This window comes from Carassius gibelio, chromosome B18 (genome assembly GCF_023724105.1).
Source record: "Carassius gibelio isolate Cgi1373 ecotype wild population from Czech Republic chromosome B18, carGib1.2-hapl.c, whole genome shotgun sequence".
Lineage (NCBI taxonomy): Eukaryota > Metazoa > Chordata > Actinopteri > Cypriniformes > Cyprinidae > Carassius > Carassius gibelio.
Window position 1 is genome coordinate 13,017,223 of NC_068413.1, and position 21,151 is coordinate 13,038,373.

Genomic DNA, 21,151 nt, shown 5'->3' on the forward strand with positions numbered 1-21,151 from the left:
ATTTAAATGTTTCCCCAAAAAGAAAACTAAATAAATAAAACTTTGAAGGCATAGGAAAATATGTGTGTGTGTGTGTGTGTGTGTGTGTGTGTGTGTGTTCTTGAATTACGTGAATAATGATGCGGAAGATTTTGGAAGTTTTAAAGTGCGTCGTTGGTAATGAATACCTGAGTTGCGTCTCAGCAGTTTTATGAATCAACACTCTCTTCTATGGACATCGGTGAGACAATACGCCAGGATAGCGATTAATCCTCTTTGTCCGCCGAAATCGAAGACCCAAGGCAGAATGCCAGCGAGTGGACTTACTCACGCTCTGCAGTCGGCGTCAGACACCGGATCAAACACGTTCAGCAGGTAAACCATTCCGCTTTCAGTGCTGTAGTACCTTTTTCACAAACTGGCATGTACATGATAAGTTAAACCGCCCGCAACTCGGCAGCCTGCCTGCCCTCTCACTGCCACTCAACACGTCACCATCTCTTCCTCCTTTTTTTTCTCCTTCCACTTCCTCTTTTATTCCTCCATTTCCGCTCATAATCCTTCACACCTTTCTCCTGATTAGCTCTTACAACCAACAGTGCGGTTTATTCCAAAACCGTCACAGATCTGTAATCGAATAGTCCTATTTTTTGTTTTGTTTTGTTTTTTACATTTATCTACAGAATGTCCATGTCAGTAGATGGTGTACATATTGCACTGGTAAAATGTTTTCTGCTTTTCCAGAAATGCTAAACTATAATTTGTTTTCAAATAATTATTTTGTTTACAAATATATATATATATATATTTATCTGCAGCATGAAAATGAATAAATTAAGGCAACCAGTGTTATAATTAAAAAGGGTATAACATAGCTACTGATTTAGCATCTTTTTATTCCGGTAATGTAAAGCCCTTTTATTTATGTGTGTGTTTGATATAATTTACTACTCAACATAACACGTTTAATATGACTGAATCAGCCTGATAAACTAGTCATTTAAAGTGGATCAAGAAAAAATAACTTAAGCTAACAACTGCACAATACATTTTACTCTAAAGTCTGTGGAACTTCTGCAGATAAAAAGTGGAAACAGGAAATCTGGCCACTGTTTACTATGGAAACACTAAGGGAAATTACAACTGAAGTAGTATGTCCACAGAAACAAGATTCAAAATAAACACATAAATACATCACAATTAATAAATAATCACAACTAAAAAACTTATAAAAATAAAAATACTGTATAACTTAAGTAGCCTAATGTAAAGTTAAGGCGCTCTTCTTTCAGTGCTTTACTGATTCAAATATATTATCAAATCGTTTTTAAATGCCACAAAACTTACAGAACCTTTAACAAACCGTAATTTGTGTAAATGAAATCAATGAAAAATAAGTATGTGTGTACAGCCAGACCCTGCAACCCACAAGCTATTCTGCAACAAAGAACCAATAACACACGATCAAATCTATCTATCTATCTATCTATCTATCTATCTATCTATCTATCTATCTATCTATCTATCTATCTATCTATAAATCAATCAATCAATGTTTTGAAAAACATGCATAAGGAATATTCAATTTAATGGAACACCAAGCACTAGAATGAACATTCCGACATAACTGACTAAGCTGTTTTGCCTGAAAAATACATTATTGTTAAGGATCTCAAGAGCATGAGCAATGGTTTTCCCTACGTTGCAGGACGATAGTCTATATTGTAAGGAATTTTTTTTTTTTTTGTCGGCCAACCTTGCTCACTGAAAGCCAAGTTAGCCCTCCCCTTTAATCGCCTTTTGCCCGAGCGCCGATCGCTCCACGAGAGGACAGCGAGGAGGGAAGATGAGGTAGACCGGACTTTACACGGGAATAATGGCGGCGCCGCTCCGGCGGGACACCTTACCTGAGAACCACTCTTATGGGGTGTGCAGGGACGGCAGGGTCTTTTTCATAGAGTGAGGATATGTGTTTACTGTTGCATTAGAAAGAATTTCTTTATCATACCGTGCGAGTGTTTCCCAGCCAATTGCATCGCTAACAGGTGGTTTGTTTTCCTGGCAGCGATGAGACGAGGAGCACTTCTTGGCTTCATCCCTGCACCGGTCAACCTGTCAATTCTGGACACATGATCCGATCCGGTAAGTGCATTTAATTTCCATTTCATCATTTAAGTGTTATTTCGTGTTGCGCAGGTATTCAAGAATAATTGAACGCTAAAAGTTTCGCAAACGTGCTATTTTTCTTGCCTCCTAGATCTACCCGCAGGTTGGGAGGAAGGGTTTACGAAGGAAGGAGCGAGTTTCTTTATTGAGTAAGTGGATGTGTTTATAGTAATTACACCTTACTGCAGTGCTGTAGTGAGTCAGGTGGATGACAGGTCATAAGAGGGCTTAAATATGGCTGTCTGAGTTGTCAGCAAAAAATATCAAATTTGAATATTGTGCACGAGGGGTATCAAAGGTAAGCTACAGTATGCACAGTTATTGTCTTTGAAGATTGGCATTCAAGGTCAAAGTCTACAGAACAGAACAGGTGACTGTTGATTTCTCATGTTGGCAGAGTCTCAAAACCGAGCTACCGTGTGTATATATATATATATATATATATATATATATATATATATATATCTTAAGTTTAATATTTTTGTTATACTGTACACACATTATGAATATCTAAGTTACACAAATTTGACCTTAAGGCATTTGCAACAATGGTGCACACTGGCAAGAGTTATGCATGAGGGCGAATATTTCCCCACACAGATTTTGCATCGGATTCAGTCGGTCCCTGGGTTTTGAAAGTGACTGTGTCTATAAATCTATAGTGACTGGACCTTAAGAACCACTGATTAAATACTAAAGTTGAATTAGTTTCAGTCTCTCCCAGTGATTTCTGATATCCTCAGAGTTGGCTCAGGGTCTAAGGATGAGCAGAACTAAATCTCTGAATAAACATAGTTTGAGTCATTGTCAGGCTGTCTAGATTTTTAACTCACGAAGTGCTGATTTGGGGATGAGATTGGTATTAGACACTGCAGATGCAAAGATGATGATCATATACCGTACTCTCAGTCAGAGCTTGATCTTGAGTATGAAAGAGCAGAAGACTCTCAGATAACACCTGCATGCCTATGCATTTACTGAGAAATTCAAAATGCATCACATGATATTCACACGCCAGTCTGTTTGAGGATCTCGCATGGGTGGAGCCTGTTGGATTAAAGACAAACAGGATGCAGTTGTGACTTCCTGCTGTAGCTCACCTGACTGAATCTGTATAGTGTGAAATGAAGGGTGATTAGGGAACAAAAAGCTGAACGAAACTAAGAGTTACAGGGATTTGGAGAAAATTTGATTTGGAACCAGTTTAGCAGGAGCTTCAGCCTAATGGTTTCATGTTTTCATGGTTCCAGACTTTATGATCAAAGCAGAATAGTGGGTAAAAATCGAAAGGCAATGATAGGGACCATTGATAACTAAGAAGGATTGTGTCCAAACAACACAGAATTACCTCAGAAAATTTCAGTATTCACCTTGAAGCTTGCACAAAAAACCACAACTGAGAACTGAAGAAGCTGCAACTGAAAAATATGGTGTTGTGATCATAAAACTTAGAGCATCAAGATATAAACTTCATTGCCCTGGCCAATACCTGACTTGAATTATGAATATTATCAAACCACTGTGATAATGTTTTAAAGAGAAGAGCGAAAAGCCAGTTCTCTCCTCGAATAGCTCTGAAGGAACTGGGAGGGTTTCTGATAGACAACATTCAGAAGTTGAATCTATTCTAAGAAGGTTGGAAATGTATTAGGGGGGAATGGTGAAACATTTGAAGGCATTTGGTATGATTAAATTATTATGAGTTTCAGGGCCATAACTCACACAGAATAATATCTTCTAGTGCAGAAGCCTGAGCTCAGCTTTCAAGCAAGGACTAAAATCTGTTTGTGACAGTATTCCTTAATCCTTTTATAGTTTTTTTAACCTCTCATGGCCCCAACAGGAAATTAATAGAACAAACAGGTTCATGGCAGAGAACTGAGACGTTGTGATCATATTTTCAAAGCTATGACTAGTCATGCAGGCCACCAATGACATTCAGGCATCAAGAAATAGGAGTGCCTGATCATGCAACCACAAAACCCTGTGCAATACAGAGGAAATAAACTGGCGATCCTGTGGATCAAGTAAATAATTAATTTAACTACAAGTTGCTGAAAGTGAGCTGTAATATTTAAGAGGGAATGCTGTCTTTACTCAGGGTTTGAGTGATGATTATTGGTGTCCTGGTCTTTCCATTCCCTCCTCAAGGGAAGTAGAAGAATGACGACCAGTGATTGTTGGAGGTGGATATGATGGAGGATCCGAGATATTACCAATTAGCTTATAGTAGGAGTGTTGCTGTGGAAAATGCTGGCAGCACTTGATGAAGCTCATCTGACGCTTATTGTACCTGGTCACCGCTGCCATAAATCCAGTGTTGTAGCTTTCTTTGGGGGAATAGGAGTCTTAAATGTGTGTAAACTAGGGCCGGGACTCGATTAAAAAAATTAATCTAATTAATTAGAGGCTTTGTAATTAATTAATCAAAATTAATCGCATTTTAATCGCATATAAATATTTGACCTGAGAACAGTGAGAAGTAATTTTTTTTCACTTGGATTTATACCGTTGAATAATGACTGAATACATAAGCTTAAGCAACAAAATATTGTTTATTTTTGTTCAACCAAGTCTAGCAGACCAGTGCAATGTTTGCCATGAAGTGTAGCAATAGCATATTTAGAAACAATTTAGAAATAGTACATTTCAGAAATTCAGGAAGCTTATAGGTGCTGGAACCTTCTGTAAAGTGTTTTTTTAAGTAAAACACAATACTGTCAATTACATTCAGAACATTGGAAACACTGACTGTTAGAAAACATCTCTCTGTTGCTTCAGAGGCCATAACATACTAAGTCCAACTCTCAACAACCTTGGCAAAAACAATAAAGAGTTCAACATAAACTGTTGCACCAACAAAATAATACATAGTTCAACATAAAGTGTAAAGTCCACGCTAGCTGCTATATGTTTTGAGTTGAGGTGATACTTGAGACTCGATGTGCTGCTGCGGTGATATGCGAACGCTAGTTGGTGCTCCAGTATAATCGGTCCGCCGAAACTCATCCAGTGAGAAACGTTCCACGGTGAAAAAATAAGTTATTAAAAATGCGGGAATTTTTTTTCTGTAATTAATTAATCTTAGTTAACGTGTTATTTTTTTGTGTAATTAATTAATCTCAATTAACGCGTTAAAGTCCCGGCCCTAGTGTAAACGTCTAGTTACAATGTGTTTTTGTTCATATATATATACCGGTATATATACACGTGTGTGTGTGTGTGTAAATATACAGTACTGTAAGATAAATCATAAAAAAATATGTGGTTACGTTTTTTTTTTTTTTTTAAGAATTTTCTTTCGCTCACCAAAGCTGCATTTTTTTAAAAATCAAAACATCTAGTAAAAACAGTAATGCTGTGAAATAATATTACAATTTTTCAGTTTGTCTTTGTAAAGAACATTCATGTGATATGATAAATGAATATTACTGACCTAAACTTTTAGTGTACCTTCTCTCCCTGCATCTGCCATTCTTGCATTTATAGTTTTTCTGAAACAGTGCATTATGAGATTGAATGCAGTTAAAAACACCTACCTTTTTCTACATTCTACATCTTCTACCTTCTTCCTTTGCGGTGAAACTGCTTCGCATTATTTTTTTTATTTTTTTTTTCAATTTGTTATTGGTTTACGCTGACCTGTTTTATCATGTAGTCTGTAATAGAAGATGTTGTTGTTGTTGACGTTGTTGTTCTCTGATGATCATTATCAGCACTCAAAATTCATTTCTCCATTCAAAAAGATTAGGATTGGTCCTCATTGTTTTATCAGATGCAATAAAGCAATAATTGATTAAGGCCAACTGTCTTTCAACAAACAACATTTTCACTTTTAGTTTGGACAGATCAATTACTGATAAGGTCCCTTAATTTTGTCCAAAAACTACACATTTCAGTGTGTAGTTCAGTTTTGCAAACAAGTGCAGATGTGCTAAAGGAACTATTTGCTATGAACCTTGCAAATTTCCACAGAAGCACTTATTGTAGACTTTGTTCACAGTGATGCCCAGCCCAGGGTGCAATACACACCATTTGGACTGTAGTTACCCTAACAGTCAGCAGGGGGTGTGTATGGGAATCTGACTGTAGGAGAACACAATGTATTCTCAGTGCGTCACGTTTTTGCTATTCAACAGGTCTCGATGGTGGTAATGTTATGGATATTAAAGACCTTTTAGGTTTTAAAAAATGGATAAGAGTATCCCATAAGTGTAGTGCAAGCTTAAAACAAAAACAAGGTTTATAAAAAACAAAACAAAAATCTGAATTGTTTGTGGTTGAATTCAAGCTCCATAGCAACTAAATGGTTAATCATGCAAAGCCTAGACCCTTAGGACATGAAAGAAGGATGTTTCCCTGGCCTAAAGGGGCGTGAGCCAAGCGGCTCAGTGTGGATCATATTAATGAATCTCTTTATGAAAAAGATGAGTGAGCTTTCCTGAGCTATTGCATATTAATGTGCCTCCAGGCTGTGAGAGTGGGAGAAATCCACCGAGCACAGTGTCTTTGTAACTTGATTCTCAGATCCAGTCTTTACTGTTACACTTGACTTACATCTCCAGCACCTAGGGAGTGTGAGAGTTACGGTTGGTTTTTATTATTCTGAGTTCGAGTTATGTCTGCGTGGGTGTTTTTTTTTTTTTTTTTTTTTAAATACTTGTTTGACAAGTTGTGTGACCTCAATGAAGAGAATTTTTAGATTGCAAGCAGCAAAATGATGGATATTGAGATATAAGTATCAGGAACATGTTCATTATTCAACATACTGTACTCAGACGATTAGACATTTCAGATAGTTTAGTTAATAATTATATTTTAATTTATTTATGTATTCAGTTTATTTCCACAAAGTCTTTCGCAAAGCAAACAGTTGTCAAACTGCAGCTCTTGCTGTGCTAGATCACTGAGGCCATACAGACAGAAATACTGAGGATGAATACAAGACAATACATGTTCTTTGGTAAATATACGTTTTCTCAGTGTGCAAACAAAATATAGGCTTTCTGATCCCCAGACTATCTATACTATCATTTACATTCTTTAAAGAAGTGAATACTTTTATTAAGCAAGAACACATTACATTTATCAACAGTGACAGTAAAGTCATTTTTACTAAATATTTTGGTAACTTAACTTATATTAGGTGGCTTTAACTACTATGTCATCAAAACTATGTTCTATGTACTTACTGTGTCCATATTGTATTGCAAAACACTTTTTGCTGCTATTGAGGTTGGATACGGGTAAGGTTAGGGACAGGTTTGGTGGTATGGGTATGTTTAAGGGTGATTTTAAGGTGTTTGGGATGGATCAGCAGTGTAATTCTAAATGTCATTACAGAAATTAATTACAGATGTAATTACATGCAGGTATTTTTTTTTTTTAAATATAAGTACAATGTAAAATAATAAATGTACACAATAAGTGCATTACGGAACCAAGTGGAACCAAGATTTAAATTTAAAATAAAATCTGTTCTGTTGAACTTTTTTTTTTTTTTTTGGAAGAATCCTTAAAAACGTGTCACGTTTTTTTTAGTAAAATATTAAGAAGCACACCATTCTCAACACTGCTAATAAGAAGACATGTTTCTTATTGGAAGCACTTCTGAAGGATCCTGTATTGCTGTTGAAAATGTAACTTTACCATTTATATTCATTAGGCATCTGAACTTTAGACTGCAGGGGAAAAGTGGAAATCTGGGTTAAAATAAAAAGTCCTCAAACATACTTGATTACATATTGATGATGTTCATTCATTAATTTATGACTATAACGCAATTGTTTATATTTATTACATATTTGAAAAGTAGATATTGGTTCAAATTTATTAGGATCACACTTTATTTTAAGGTTTAGTTCTTGCTATTAACAAACAATTAACTATGACATTTGCCTCAATAAACCCTTTGCTAATTATTAATTGTTTGTAATGTAGTTGTTTAGTTTAGGTAATGGGTAGGATTAGGGATGTAGAATATAGTCATGCGGAATATGTGCTTTGTATGTACTACTACTACTACTACTACTAATAAATTTTATTTATGAGCGCTTTTCAAGAAACTCAAGGACACCTTTCAATTAAAAAAAATATATAATTAACAGAAAGAAAAAAACAATACATCACAATAAACAATAATACAGAGAAAAAGCAATACCGAATAACATAACCAAATCACTCAGGATAGGCTAATCTAAATAAAATGAGTTCTGAGACGTGATTAAAAAATGTAGAGACTAAAACTATTACGTTTGTCCTGAGGAAGACTGAAGGCTCTACTTCCCATGGTAGTCAAACGCACAGATGGTACCCTCTCTACCTGAGAGATCGGGTAGGTGAATACACATGAAGAAGTGCACTCAGATATACAGTATTGTTCAAAATAATAGCAGTACAATGTGACTAACCAGAATAATCAAGGTTTTTTGTATATTTTTTTATTGCTACGTGGCAAACAAGTTACCAGTAGGTTCAGTAGATTCTCAGAAAACAAATGAGACCCAGCATTCATGATATGCACGCTCTTAAGGCTGTGCAATTGGGCAATTAGTTGAATTAGTTGAAAGGGGTGTGTTCAAAAAAATAGCAGTGTGGCATTCAATCACTGAGGTCATCAATTTTGTGAAGAAACAGGTGTGAATCAGGTGGCCCCTATTTAAGGATGAAGCCAACACTTGTTGAACATGCATTTGAAAGCTGAGGAAAATGGGTCGTTCAAGACATTGTTCAGAAGAACAGCGTACTTTGATTAAAAAGTTGATTAGAGAGGGGAAAACCTATAAAGAGGTGCAAAAAATGATAGGCTGTTCAGCTAAAATGATCTCCAATGCCTTAAAATGGAGAGCAAAACCAGAGAGACGTGGAAGAAAACGGAAGACTACCATCAAAATGGATAGAAGAATAACCAGAATGGCAAAGGCTCAGCCAATGATCACCTCCAGGATGATCAAAGACAGTCTGGAGTTACCTGTAAGTACTGTGACAGTTAGAAGACGTCTGTGTGAAGCTAATCTATTTTCAAGAATCCCCCGCAAAGTCCCTCTGTTAAAAAAAAGGCATGTGCAGAAGAGGTTACAATTTGCCAAAGAACACATCAACTGGCCTAAAGAGAAATGGAGGAACATTTTGTGGACTGATGAGAGTAAAATTGTTCTTTTTGGGTCCAAGGGCCACAGGCAGTTTGTGAGACGACCCCCAAACTCTGAATTCAAGCCACAGTACACAGTGAAGACAGTGAAGCATGGAGGTGCAAGCATCATGATATGGGCATGTTTCTCCTACTATGGTGTTGGGCCTATTTATCGCATACCAGGGATCATGGATCAGTTTGCATATGTTAAAATACTTGAAGAGGTCATGTTGCCCTATGCTGAAGAGGACATGCCCTTGAAATGGTTGTTTCAACAAGACAATGACCCAAAACACACTAGTAAACGGGCAAAGTCTTGGTTCCAAACCAACAAAATTAATGTTATGGAGTGGCCAGCCCAATCTCCAGACCTTAATCCAATTGAGAACTTGTGGGGTGATATCAAAAATGCTGTTTCTGAAGCAAAACCAAGAAATGTGAATGAATTGTGGAATGTTTTTAAAGAATCATGGAGTGGAATAACAGCTGAGAGGTGCCACAAGTTGGTTGACTCCATGCCACACAGATGTCAAGCAGTTTTAAAAAACTGTGGTCATACAACTAAATATTAGTTTAGTGATTCACAGGATTGCTAAATCGTACATTTTATTCGATATGTAATTTGAAGCCAATGAAGGTGCCTTAAAACTGGAGTAATATGCTCATTCAACGTTCAATGTGTTTGTCTAATGATCCAAGCCGCAGAATTCTGAACCATCTGAAGTTTATGAACAAGTTTCTGTGAAACACTACTGAGAAGATTATTGAGGTAATCAATTCAAGACGTAACTAATGCATACACAAGAACAGCAGTATCATTAGCAGAAAGAGATGGTATAGGAAATGATTTAGATTTTGCAAACAGTAATATGCTGACCGATAATGTTATTTACATGTGCCTCATCAAGGATGACACCCAGACAGCTGCATGGGCGGTATACCGGTTCATACGGAATACCAGTGTTTTTATTTTTTTTAAATACCACAATACCGGTGTCATTTTAATAATGTTCGGAACGTCTGAGAGGGGTCTCTTTTCACTGTTGCACTGTGTCAAGGACACGGCTGTTTGTGTTAAGCGTGAAAGTTCAGAAACTGAAGCTGTAGAACTAGTAGAACGTGATGACATAGAAGAACTCGTCCACAATATCCACCGCCTGCTGCTATCAGCTCCCGCACCTCACATACACGAGCGCGACTTCAGCACTAGATTTAGCAACCCTCAGGTGCTTTTAGCGGCTTTTTCCCATATAATATATATACTGACTCGTCAATAAATAAGTAAAAAAAACTGCGTTTCCAAGCACCTGTTGCTTACTGAATGTTTGGAATTATAAATATGAGCATAGTTCGTCTGTTAATATTATGCACTTTTTGTTTGTTGTTGTTTTTGTTTTGTTACTCAGACGCATGCAGTGCACTGTATGAGACAGAAAAGTCACATGGCCAAAACCACCGCATAGCCGATCATCATGCATCTACTGTACATGCATGTTGATTTTATCAGACGATTTCATGATTATAAATGAAAGTGATTCCTGGTTAACATGTATTAATGGGCCCTGTTTCATCACTATTTATTTAATATATTTCTGCAATATTCCCTCATCATGACAGTATAAAATAGGGCATTCTAAGTCAATCTACTGCAGTAGCCTTTTTCCTCTCTTAATCAGTAGAAAATGTGGTTTACACCCGGTCATGCATGAAAAAATACTGTCATATATTGTGAAACTGGTATGATTTAGAAAAATACTGTGATCGTAATTTTTGGTGATACCGCCCACCACTAACCCAGACTCTTAACCCGAGAAGAAGGAGAAATAACAGAATTGTAGATAGTAAGTGTAAAACTTCCACAGTTCTGCAGATTTTATTTAGTACCTACTAATTAGATTTCAGTCTTCTCATCGTTAACTTTGAGAAAATTACATATAAACCATGACTTAAACTCAGAAAGAGAAAGCAACAGGGACGAAGATGTTAATACTGAATTAGGCTTCGAACACATATATAGCTGTGTGTCATCTGTGTAACAGTGAAAGTTTACAATACATTTACAGAAAATCCTAGAGGCAATAAATAAATAATGAACAGAAGTGGGCCCATATCTGGGCCTTGAGGCACACCACTGGTTATCTGAGATATCAGCGATTGAATTATTATTATTATTTTTAATCTGAATGAAATGAGTCCGACAAGATAAATAGGATTTAAACCACTCAATGGGGATACCAGTGATTCCAATAGAAATCAACCTCTCAACAAAATAGTATGTGAGATAGTGTCAAAAGCTGCAGTTGAATAGAGAAGAATGAATATTGATAAAAGAATCTGCAGCCATTAACAAATCATTTGTGACTTTAATAAATGCTGTCACTGTAATATGAACGATAGGCAGACTAAAATTGCTCAAACAAGTTATTCTCCATTAACTGTGCATGTACCTGCTGAGCAACAATTTTTTCCTAGTAATTTAGAAAGAAAAGCTAAATTAGAAATGGGTCAAATGTTTTCTGGTTCATTATGATCTGCACCAGGTTTCCTAAATATAGGGTCTAACTGACAGGTAGTAGATTCAGATTTTTGGACACATTCCACTATTTCATTAGCCATAGGCAAATAAAAACTAGAAAAAGCAGTTTAAAAGTGGAAACATCCTGAAAAGAGAAGAATGAAACACGTGCCCCATTATTGTTGAGTTGAAGTTTTAGGAACAGTTTCAATTTTATCACTTAAATAAGTCATAAAAGTATCACATATACTATTAGAATGTGAATGTAATGAAAAAACATCTTGTGGTCTCAAAATATTATTCATTGCAGAGAACAGTATTTTTGTATTCCCACCACCAGAGTTAATCAAATTGGCATAGTAATTTGTTTTAGTTGTAGAAAGGGCTTCTTTGTAGTCTCTAATATGGTGATCATACATTTCCTTGTGTACAATTAAACCAGATCTCACATATAAACGCTCAAGTTGATGCCCCTTTGCTTTTAACTGGCGTAACTCATGGAGCAGTATTAGCAAATGAGACAGTCCAAGTTCTAACAGGTGCAACAAATCTAAAACATTCTGCAACTGCATTGTTGTAGTTAGAAGTAAACTCATCCAGGCTAAGTTATCCATCAGTATTCAACAAGTTATCAACTTCGTTTGGAAAAAACAGACAAATCAATATTCTTAATATTGCGAAATGTGACAGTAATAACTTTGAGCAATTTTGGATACAGTTAATTCAGCACTGAAAGACACAGCTTTATGATCAGATATGGACAGGTCACGTGAACTACAATTAAAAGGTGTTATTCCAGTGCAAAAAATAAGATCAAGTATGTGACCTTTTAAATGAGTTGGAAAATCGATAAACTGTTATGCTAGTATGCATGCAATTAGCAACTAGTTAATAGTGAGAATTTGTCAATACTAATGTGTTACCTTTATAAAAACCTTAGACTGCAGATAACAATGCTAGACATCCCCCCAAAAATAAACTTCCATGCCACAAAAAGATAGTATTGCAGAGAAATCTGTTTTTTTTTTTTTCAAGCAGAGAAATAATTCTACTCTGCTAAATATGTATCGTGAGCTTGTTTGTGATTTGAAGATACTGTCAGAATTGCCCCTTATTGCGATGTCAGATTGCATTGTAATTTCTTTGCTGCTATCATAGCTGTGCAAAGCAGGTCCATTAAAGTGGCCAACAAAAAGAAAGAGAGAGGGTCTGATTAGAAGATTTTTTTTTCATCTTTTCAACCTTGTCCCATATCTGATGCTGGTAGAGGGCACTCCACCTCCATCTAGCAGGTCACCTTCTCTGGATTATCAGGTTCACAAACCGCACCACAGGATCCTGCTCTCTTTTACTTAGAGTCTCTATCTTCTAGACCACAGATGGTGACTTCCGAATTGAAAAACGCTCTCTTTTGGCAGTGCATTATGAAAGCCAGTGAGAGAAAAAATCTAAATCAAACAATTCCTTTTGATCTCTTTTCAAGGTCAAAGTAAATGTGATATAAATAACTTTTTAGGCACTCGAGTTTCGATGTTTGTCTTTGTCTCACAGCATGCATCATTCATATGGAACTGTGTTCTCTGTCATATTTGCTTGTGATGGCTATCAGTGGCTGTGGGCTGTGGTGTGGGTTCTGCAGGACAGAGCACTAGCCGGAGGTGGCGGGACAAAGGAGAAATTGAGAGGCAGATGAGGCTATAGTTAAAGGCATGCTTTGTGAAAACAGGAGGCGTTGGCTTCCTGAACCCTCAGTGTCCTCACTGCAAACATTAGCACTGGCATCTTAGTGCAGCATCAGATCGTGTGTCCTGTCCTGGCACACTTAGACAGGCATCGACTGGAGATAACGTGGATAGAGACAGGGTCGAGAATGGGGAACTGCTGTGGTTGTGAAGGGGACTCTGGTCATGAGACAGTGCTGGTCAGACAGAAGTTTGCATGGCCGAAGACGGATAGGGTCATCTTGGGGATAGACAGGTACTTGTTTGCAACACTGTTCTGATCCTTTTAGGAGATGAGATGCAGCTTGGCACTCATGTTTATCATTTAAACCTATAGTATTGCAGTCAGTAAATTTTTTTAAAGTCTTCTTTGTGCTAGAGAAGTTTGCTGGAGCCTGCTGATTCTGTTTACAGGAGGCAAAACAGGATTGGACAATGTCCAATAAATGTTATTAAGAGAGCTGACTGGACACAGGTAGATGTCTTGTTTTGTTTGGATATTACAACTGAATAACATTGTTAGCCTAAATGCAATGTTATTTGAGAAAAATCAGCATGCATTAGATTATAAAATGATTCTTACAGTTCCAAAATTTCAGTAGTTGTAGTAGTAGTATGTAAAAATAATGTAAAAAGATGTCAATAACTAAAGAATCATTAAGAATTAAAAAAAGAAAAATGCAATTTATATTATAATCATTCCCGTAAAGGAAATGCAGTCAATTGAATAAATATATTAGTAATATAAAAAATATAAAATAATAAAAACACAAATTAAGTACAGAATTTTTTTTTAGCTTTTTAGTATCTAACGAGAATTCAAGTAAACATAATTTAAAACAATCCCGCCTGTTTGTATTCACTTAAGACAAACTGCTTGTGCTTACATTAATAACACATAAAAACAGCGTTTTGAACAAGTTTGAATTGGCAAACTGCGATCAAATCAATATGTGACAGGCAGTGCTGGAAGTAACACATTACAAAAGTAACACAGTTACAGTAATACATTACTTGTTGCTGTAACATAATAATATAATGCATTGCTATCAACTTTTTGGAAATAATTTACCTGTTACAGTTTCAATAATGCATGTCACAAAAAGGCATTTTAATCTGAAATTGTGGGGTGTTATTTTCTTTTTTTAAAGGGGTCATATAGTGCGTTTAAAATTTTTCCTTTCTCTTTGGAGTGTTACAAGCTCTTTGTGCATAAAGAAGATCTGTAAAGTTGCAAAGTCTCAAATCCAAAGAAATATTCTTTATAAAAAGTTAAAGACTTCTCCAAACCCCCAAAACAGCTCATTCAAACACGCCCCCACATCTCTACCTCACAGTGTGGGAAGATTTGCATAATCTGACCCTGCAGAGTATCTTACAATGGGTCTGTGCTCAAAGGCTGTTTCTACAAAGTGAGGAAGTTCCAAAAGTCTGGTGCTTCTGACTCACAGTCTGGAAGTAAGTTTTTTATATTTAGAGAATTTGCCACTGATGATTTAATTGCAAGTTTTGAGCAGTGTAGAGTAGCTCTTGTTTTTTTGTCATTTTTCAGATCACAAAATCAGACATGGTTTTATTTTTATGCGGCACAATACACAGCGCAATGCTTAAAAAGACAATATAAGTCATTATAATCAATAATTATGTCCCCACTGGATGCAACAAATACCTCGTTTGTAATTGGTTTTATTGGTTTTGTCTCGTCGTGCCGAGAGACGGCGTCACACTATGATGAGGGGCGTAACATTTGCCTCACATGCTTGAGGTAACTGGCCAATCACAACACACTGGACAGCTGGCCAATCAGAGCACACCTCGCTTTTCAGAATGATGAGCTTTGTAAAAATCAATGCGTTTCAGAAAGGCGGGGCACAGAGGAACAACAATAATGTCAATCACATCAAATACACAACATAAGGTAATTTTAGCATTTAAAATTTAAAGAATTTAAAACACTGCAAGACATTCCAGCACCAGAGAAAAAAAACAGTAATAAAATAGATAAAATAGTATGTCTGTTTCCTGTCGCTGGATTTCAATGGTCAAGATGACTGCAGAGACAGATTCTACTTTTTACGAGATGGACATACGCTCAATATACAGAGAAAACTCTCTACATATAAAAGTAGCATGAGTAACTTGAAGAAACCTCCGGACTGGTGTCATGCTAACACTAAGAGGGAGCCGCAGAAAGAATGTGGTGGACGAGAGCGCAGGCAAGACAAGGAAACAAAAAAATTAAGTTTCTCTTGGTCTGCCAAGCTGCTTGAACCCTGAGAAGTGAAGAGGCTCTTGGCTTTGAATGTTGTGGAAGATATGCAGCCTCTGTCAAAAGTAGAAAAATCTGTACATAATTTCTAGAATGTCAAGTAATATGAGGCCAAAGATCTTACTAATTTTGTTGTCCTATTTGCAAATCTCTATAAGACTTTTTTAAAGATATAATGCTATGCAGCATTAATGCTCTGGCTTTTTTGTTTATTTCCATCCGAGATACTAATTTAAGTCGTTAATAAGGACAGAATGAGGCCTGCTGGATCTCGGTGTTTGCAGTGATGTAACACTGCATATGAATCCAGAGGAAATCAAATCTGTCATGTTTAGTTAAAGGTTTTTTTTTGGATTGTGATCACATTTGATTTGAGAAAGCAGTGTTGTGTAAAGCGTAGAAATACTGCACATTAATAAAGTCATGGGATGTATTATCTGCACATGTACAGGGAGGTTGTGTAAGAAGACCAAACTACTGGAAGAATATTGAACCTAAAATGGGGTTTGTTCTTTCTGCATTTTGAATTATTCATAATGATTTCTGTTTGAAGTCTCTTTGATAGCACCCAGGCTTTTTCGTTGTTTCTGAATCATTAAATCCTGCCGTGGTTATACTGATCCAGATAATAGGGCAACGTACTGAAACTACAGCAAAATACTTGATTTTATAACATCAGCAGCAGCGAAAAAAAAAATGAAGGTATATTAGTTACAATGTCAAGGTCAGGGTCACTTGACAACCCAATGATTTTCCTTCAAAATTAACATTCAGGTCTGACTAATAAATGTTAATGTTACGTATTTGTCAACTCTCATAGGTTTTGTTTACAGACCACTGTCAAGGTCCATTTATGGTGTTTGTAAGAGATTTTGTGAATTGTTATAGTATGCAAAACTGTTAAATTGAGTTCATTCAGTTTTCACCTCAGACAAAGCTCTTTGAAATCATGAAAAGGTAATTAGAGGGCTTTCAATGTTTATGTAATTGAAGATGTGAAAACACCATTTAGCTTGTTCACATAGATCATGCCCAAAAATTAAAGTCACTTCCCAGGGCTCAATGCTGGGAATTTTTAACATTTTTTCCTGCCCTGCCAAAATTTTCATGGGCCTGACCGACCGACCGACCAAGCAATATCATAGATACAATAAATACCACAGAATGAAGATAAAATCGAAAGCATCTTTAGGTACAGGCCTAACAGTGGCGTTCAGGTACAGAAATTCAGTGATTCAGCAGTCTTCGCTGTATAAATTCAATTTAAATAGATTTTTGCCCCGAACCTAACCTGCAGTTAATTAGCAAAATATGTTTGTTTTTTTTCAAAATGATTTTTCTTTTTTTGTATGCGTTCACCTTTTTAGTGGGAGCTGTTGTCATGGTGAATCTTAATATCGGAGCTCCATTGTTCATGACTTTTCATAGTCGTGGTGCATGCGTTAAACTCAGAATCAACCTACTCCGAGTGAAATGAACCAGCTCGGTTCAGCTGTTCTGAAACCAAAAACTTGAGTTTCCCATCTCAACGCAAGAGTCAACACAGAGTTCAAGTTTAATCTCCATGATTTTTTTCCTCATCTGTTTACATCAACTACAATTCGGTCAAGAGCGTATTTCATGCTAGCCCTGGGTTATTGAGCAGTCCTTATTGTTTAGCACTGCTTCTAATAAATTATTTTAAAAGGTTGTTTACTCTCTTGTGTTTGGGAATCAAATAGGAATCAGATGTCTGTTTTCTTTCCAAAGTGTGACCTGAAGAAATGTGGCTTGTTCACACACTGAAAGAAAATCTTCCCCACATATTATCCCAGTTTCAGCTTTTCAGTGAAGTCCATGGCCTGTGAAATAAGGATTTGACCGGTCTGTGAAAACTTTTACTTAGTGCATCCAAATTTGGCTTAGAATTGAACCTTTGATGTTTTGACTGGAGCCTCCATTACATTGGCATGTCAAGTCTTTTATTTAACTAGGTCAGTGAGTGTTTGTTAAAGGAGGTAATGGAAGTTAACCCTCTGGAGTCTAAAGGTATTTTTGGGGCCTGGAGAAGTTTTGTCATGCCCTGATATTTGTGCTTTTTTTCAGTTTTTTATACACATATAAATGGCTAAAGTCTAATATCTCTGTAATCAGCACAAACTGGGCTATAATAATATGTGAGTAGCATGTATGTACATGATTGTGTTTATGAGAAAAATAAAATGTTATGCATGGTTAGTGAAAAACTAAAAATGTTAAAACACTTGAATAAGGTAATAAAACACATTTTGAGAACTGGAGCTTGTAGCCTAGAATTTTTCTTTCAAAATTATGTGAAAATCATCTTGTTTACTCACTTAAAGAAAACATTATATTGATTTAAATGTTCTAAGACACTTTTTGTTGGTAAAAGTCATATGCGAGTAGGCGTCAACTATCATGAATATTATTGTGATTTACACCTGAGAAGACATGCAATAATGAGCCTCTCAGTCAGCTGTGTGTCACTGAGAGTTAATAGTTACAAGAAACAATGTGAGGACAAAATAAATCTATATCTATTTTATGTTTGTAGCTTATTTAGAATATATTTAATTATCCCACAACATAATTTTAATATTCACTTGGGAGTGCAGTTAAATAGTTTATTATGAACAATCAAAGCTGACTTTCATAATGAATTTTTTGCATCATTACAGTCACACAATCCTTCAGAAATCCTTTTAACAATCCTATTTTCTACAAAAAACATTTATTATTACTATTATCATCATTATTATTATTATTATTCATGTTGAAAAGAGCTGAGAATATTTTTTCCAGTTATTTAGGGGGGATAAATTGAAAGAACAGCATTGTTTGTTACATTTGTTACAGTTATTTATTTGTTACATTTATATTATTTACATCAAGCTTTTGAATGGTATAGTATTGTATATTGTTATTGAAACTACAGAATATTTCACTTGATTATATATTTAGTCAGGAATTATAGTTTGGAAAAAGTCTTTGGAAAAAGTCTAACTAGTAAAATGTTTACACATTATGTGAAAACTAGTACAAGTATATAAATAAATAAAAACATTAGAATCTGAATAGAGCGTTCAGTGCAAAGCTTCGATAGTAATAAACACAGAATATTCAAAGCTTTGAAGGGAGGAGCTGAACATGTTCTTCTCTGTAATAAAGGCAGGAAACTCTGTGTGTGTAAGCTAAGGGAGTGCAGTGTCACATTTTGGTGCAATATGGACACGTGACACGTTCAGAATGAATAAACTTTTAATAAAGTACAGAACTGCTCAAGCCAGAAACAGCGCACCTTTTACCATAGACAAATTATTATTAGGCTGGGCTATTGTAAGTGTTTTTTTTTTTCTTTATGTCTGCCGCATTCGCAAGTATTTTCCAAGCAAATTAAGTGCATGTTTTTAGCATGTGAAAAATTAACATGGCGGATAAAAGCAGCTAATTTTTTTACACCAACAATATACTATAGACGTACTACTTACCAGTGTAAAATTATACATCTGGCAAACTGCCTTCAATAGTCTTTTAATCTGTCTTGTCCTCACTTAAATGAAAGTCCTCCCACACAGCTGAGGTCTTCTGCATTTTTGTCTTCTCTTCCAGAGGAACTGAATCATGATGCTCCTGATGTTCATTCAGGGGTGATTCACAAGCCCCTTTCTACTATTGGGCCGAATGGTTCCCTTTGCTTAACTGTTCCATTCCGTGCCGATCTGGGCCAGTCAGCATGGTTTCATTTTCCACTGTGGTGCTTATAACTGAGCTCTTTTGATGCAATACAAATGTGTCTGCCTTGGTAATGAAGGTGTAAAATAAACAGCAATATGGATGATGACATATTTCTGTTTTTGGGACTCCTTTTTTATCTGATATTTACTTCATTCAATAGCAGAAAGAAAACTCTTGACGTGAAATATAAAATAAATAGAAGGCAATGACAGGTATAATATCAATAAGCGCAAATGTTCCCTCCACAGTCCAAACTGTCTCAGACATTTTTTTTATTTTTTATTGAATGTATCTTAGCTTTTTACTTCAAAGGCTGTTTGATCAAATTGCGCGCGCAACAGAGTGGTGACGTCACTCCGGGCAGAGAACCGTTTATAATCGTGCCGCTCCGTACCAGGCTTACGTGGAAATACAACTGAACCATTCGGCCTGACAGTAAAAAAAAAGCGGTTATATTAGTGCGTATTACCATCGTTTCGTGGGGGATGCCAGGTGTAAAAAAAAAAAAAAAGATTATTCAAATCTTTCGAATTTCAAATCGAATGCCGACCCACCGAACAAATATTTGAATAATTGAATAGTCTGATCCAGCCCTAGAAATTTATGTCATTAATTACTCACCCTCATGTCGTTCCAAACCCGTAAGACCTTCGTTCATCTTTGGAACACAAATTAAGATATTTTTTAAGGAAATCTGATAGCTATCTGACCCTCCATAGACAGCAATTTAACTGAAATGTTCCCAGGTCCAAAAACTTAGCAAATACATCAGTAAACAATCAATTTTGTGAGATCAGTGGCTCAACTTCACTGACTTTTCAAAAACTTTTTTTGTGCAAAGAAAACAACAATAACATGATTTACCCAAACATTCTTCTCCCCAAATTTCGTCTTCCACCATTTTGGACAGTACCCAAGAATGAATTGGACATGATCAGCATTGTTTACGTTTGTGGGGAAAGCGCGCATGACAGTAATCTGCGTAATAATCATTTACGCTGAGGGGAAAGCGTGCATATGCACTGTAATACTCTAATATAAAATTGTGGAAGACGGGGGGAGCTATGAAGACAAACGAAAGTCTTACGGGTTTGGAATGACATGAGGGTGAGTCATTAATGACAGAATTTTCATTTTGGGGTGAACTAACACTTTAACTTTTAAATCATTTTAAAAGTTTTTAAATTCCTTGTTTTTATTGTTGTGATATTTTTTTAAATGATTATTTTACTTTCTTTTATGTAAAGCACTTTGAATTACCTTTGTGTATGAAATGTGCTATATAAATCAACTTGCCTTGCATGCCTTTAATAATCTCCTGCAAGTCTGAACTCGTTCAGTGTACCAGAATAGTCTACACAAGGTCATAACTCTGTGAGCTTGGGTTTCTGTGTTGACACACACAGAGAGAGAGGATGGTGGGAAGATTTATAGGGCAAAGCCTTACACATCAGGGAAGATGTACCCTTGACTTTGATGACTTTATGAGCTGCAGACTGCTGTGTGCTGCCGATAAGATGTATGTACGTCAATAATCACACACTTCCCTTTGGCAGATAACTTAGACCAGACCACACATTCAAATCTCATGACAAGAGTGATGTCACGTCTGTGATTAACATGAGCACAGCTTT

The 21,151-nt window shown here is 36.1% G+C and overlaps 2 protein-coding genes across 6 annotated transcripts in view; one reads left to right on the forward strand and one right to left on the reverse strand.

Moving 5' to 3' along the window:
* LOC127977209 (homeobox protein aristaless-like 4) overlaps positions 1 to 21,151 on the reverse strand; it is a 539,817-nt gene that overhangs the window by 192,511 nt on the left and 326,155 nt on the right. The gene's annotated exons all lie outside the window — the stretch shown is intronic.
* LOC127977202 (pleckstrin homology domain-containing family A member 7) overlaps positions 1,708 to 21,151 on the forward strand; it is a 94,925-nt gene continuing 75,481 nt past the window's right edge. For 2 of the 4 annotated variants that reach the window (XM_052581924.1, XM_052581925.1), the window contains exons 1-3: positions 1,708 to 1,938; positions 2,045 to 2,121; positions 2,237 to 2,294. In XM_052581924.1, the coding sequence (XP_052437884.1) occupies positions 1,856 to 1,938; positions 2,045 to 2,121; positions 2,237 to 2,294 (218 nt within the window). In that variant the 5' untranslated portion in view covers positions 1,708 to 1,855. The remainder of the gene's footprint in view (positions 1,939 to 2,044; positions 2,122 to 2,236; positions 2,295 to 21,151) is intronic. The other 2 variants (XM_052581926.1, XM_052581928.1) reach the window with 1 other exon arrangement.